General features: G+C 63.9%; 1 protein-coding gene across 3 annotated transcripts; it reads left to right on the top strand.

Moving 5' to 3' along the window:
• The first annotated feature begins 1137 nt into the window (after window positions 1-1137).
• Window positions 1138-1817, top strand: RHOB (ras homolog family member B). 3 transcript variants are annotated; one of them, XM_062488448.1, is made up of 2 exons: window positions 1138-1318; window positions 1379-1817. In XM_062488448.1, the coding sequence occupies exons 1-2, from the start codon at window positions 1190-1192 to the stop codon at window positions 1778-1780; spliced, it is 531 nt and encodes a 176-aa protein (XP_062344432.1). In that variant the 5' UTR covers window positions 1138-1189; the 3' UTR covers window positions 1781-1817. The 3 variants fall into 3 exon arrangements, with proteins under 3 accessions (XP_062344432.1, XP_062344433.1, XP_062344431.1); XM_062488449.1 differs by having other exon boundaries at window positions 1138-1345; window positions 1598-1817; XM_062488447.1 differs by having other exon boundaries at window positions 1138-1817.
• The last annotated feature ends 803 nt before the right edge of the window (window positions 1818-2620 follow it).

Raw genomic sequence — 2620 nt, 5'->3', positions numbered from 1 at the left:
TCCGAGAGGCAGTACCACAGGACATCGTCTGCGTGGGAAAGCTCGCAGGGAAGAAGCTCGGGACACCACCCGGCTGAGCAGCGACAGCGGCAACAGGGAGGGAGCGCGTCGCTGCCGGCGGTGTCCGTGTGCTCCCGGGCACTGCGGCCAGCCCAGCCCAGCCCGGCTCAGCCCAGCCCAAACAGCTGCTCCTATGGAGGGACTCGCACTCTGCTCTCCCAGCAACCCCGCACCACAGAACGCCTCTTTATTTTCCACGTTCATTTCTTCATTGCTGTCACTTCCTACATCCCTGTAAATTGAGACCCAAAGGCCAGTTCAGTTCAAACCTGCTGCTTCTCCCCGTTCACAATTCCTCCGCTCCCTTTCGGCCAAGAGCCGGCGAGAGTCGAACACGATGAATTTTTTAAGGAAGGGAGTCGAGCGCTTTTCCAAGAGCACCCAGCGGACGCTTTTATTTTATTAAACCACCTGCAATACTCTCTGTTCACTTTGCCCGGGCTTTAAAGCAGCACCTGGGACGCAGTGGCGCTGCCCGCTCCTCTCGGCTGCCCGCCCGGACTCTTCGCACCGGCCATCCCGAGCGGTGAGACCGCAGGGGACCGGCCCTGCCCTGCCCTGCCCTGCCCTGCCCTGGCGCCAGGCCGGGCTCCCCCGGGACCGCGAGGGCTCAGGCCGGGCACACGGAGCTCCGCTCCCCGCTGCCCCGGCCCAGCCGCTCCCCCGCCCGCCTCGGCCCCGCCTCCCGCCCGCCGCCGCCCGCCGCCGCCCGCCAATGGCAGCGCTCTCCGCTGGGGATGACCTCACTCCTTGCCTTCCCATTGGCCAGCTATATTAAGAAAGTCGCGAGCGCCTTTAAATAGCGGCGCCGGGCCGCAGCTTGCGGCAGTGGCTGTGCGGAGCTGGTCTCGTCTGAGTGTCCGCGGTCAGGACGAGAGTCGGCGGCACCGCTTCCGCCGCAGGGCTCCGGGATCTCGGCGCTGTCCTGCGGCCGTAGCGCTCCCCCGAGGCAGGGTACGGAGGCGCGGTGCCGGTGCGCAAAGAGAGCAGGGCGCGCCCGCCTGCCTGCGCGGGCCGGCTCGCCACGGTGCCCTGTGAGAAGCGAGAGGGAGCGGGAGGCGGCGGCCGCGGGGAGGAGGGCGCTGCCATCGTCCTGCTGCACGGTAAGGCCAGCTTGGCGAGCCTGGCCATGGCCGCCATCCGCAAGAAGCTGGTGGTGGTGGGGGACGGTGCCTGTGGCAAGACTTGCCTCCTCATCGTCTTCAGCAAGGACGAGTTCCCCGAGGTTTACGTGCCCACCGTCTTCGAGAACTACGTGGCGGACATCGAGGTGGACGGCAAGCAGGTGGAGCTGGCCCTGTGGGACACGGCTGGCCAGGAGGACTACGACCGCCTGCGTCCCCTTTCCTACCCGGACACCGATGTAATCCTCATGTGCTTCTCTGTGGACAGCCCGGACTCGCTGGAGAACATCCCGGAGAAGTGGGTGCCCGAAGTCAAGCACTTCTGCCCCAACGTGCCCATCATCCTGGTGGCCAACAAGAAGGACCTGCGGAACGACGAGCACGTGCGGAACGAGCTGGCCCGCATGAAGCAGGAGCCGGTGCGCACCGAGGACGGCCGGGCCATGGCCATTCGCATCCAGGCCTACGACTACCTGGAGTGCTCGGCCAAGACCAAGGAGGGTGTCCGGGAGGTCTTCGAGACAGCCACCCGGGCAGCCCTGCAGAAGCGCTACGGCACCCAGAACGGCTGCATCAACTGCTGCAAAGTCCTATAGGGCGTGTCTGGAGCGCGGCGCTGGGCACGGCGCCTGGGTCACCTGTTGGCAGGTGCAGAGGAGCTGGGTTATAGCGCACACGGCATCTGCCTGTCCCCTCCGCTAGGGACTGGCCGTGGATGGGGTGGGGGCTAGGGGAGGGAGCACGCTCCTTGAGCCTTGGCCGAAAAGGGTTGTGCTTGCTCAGCCGTGGGGACTGAGGGAGGGGGGGATTGCATGCCCTGAGTCTTGGGAATAAAGTGGGGAGAAGCCTTCTCCCACCACCGGCCCCTACGAGTTAGTCGCGGACTGAACAGCAAAAAGCTGCTAAGATTGGACTGAGCAAACGTTGCACCCGGTTCTGCCCCTTTGCCAATACCTGCTGCTCCCTGCTCCCAGGCAGCCTCCTCTCTTTTGCAAGAGGAGGGCGGTGGAGCTGAGATGCTCGAAGGGACTTCTGCCTCCTGCCTGCATGTGCCTCCACCCAGGCGAGCTGGGGAAAGGGGCTGCCTCTCCCAGGCTGCCTGCAGCATCCTCGCTTCTCCCTCACATGTTTCAGCCTGAGCCTGACCTGCTGTGGAAATTAGTGCCCTGAAGACCGAGACTGGGAGGGAAGGGGAGGGTCATCCCAAGCGAAGCCTGTATATATGTTACATTTTCTGTCTTGTGCAAACTGGGTTAGTGCAGGGGTGCTTATTTAAAGTGAGGTGGGGAGGGGGTGCCCAGGTGGGACTTGTGTTGTGCAAAGGAACTTGCCCTGAGTGACTGATGCCTGCTGATAACAGGAGCCTTGAGCTGATTCCAGCTGCAGAAGCCAGCAGGCCAGAAAGTAAAGCTGAACTGTCCTGCTTGCTGCATATC

Source organism: Cinclus cinclus, chromosome 3 (genome assembly GCF_963662255.1).
Source record: "Cinclus cinclus chromosome 3, bCinCin1.1, whole genome shotgun sequence".
Lineage (NCBI taxonomy): Eukaryota > Metazoa > Chordata > Aves > Passeriformes > Cinclidae > Cinclus > Cinclus cinclus.
The sequence above is the reverse complement of the archived record's forward strand: the minus strand, read 5'-3'. Positions and strand labels throughout refer to the sequence as shown.

Excerpts from the sequence above, each read along its gene's own strand:
- RHOB (XM_062488447.1), top strand. The coding sequence starts at position 1,190 with ATGGCCGCCATCCGCAAGAAGCTGGTGGTGGTGGGGGACGGTGCCTGT.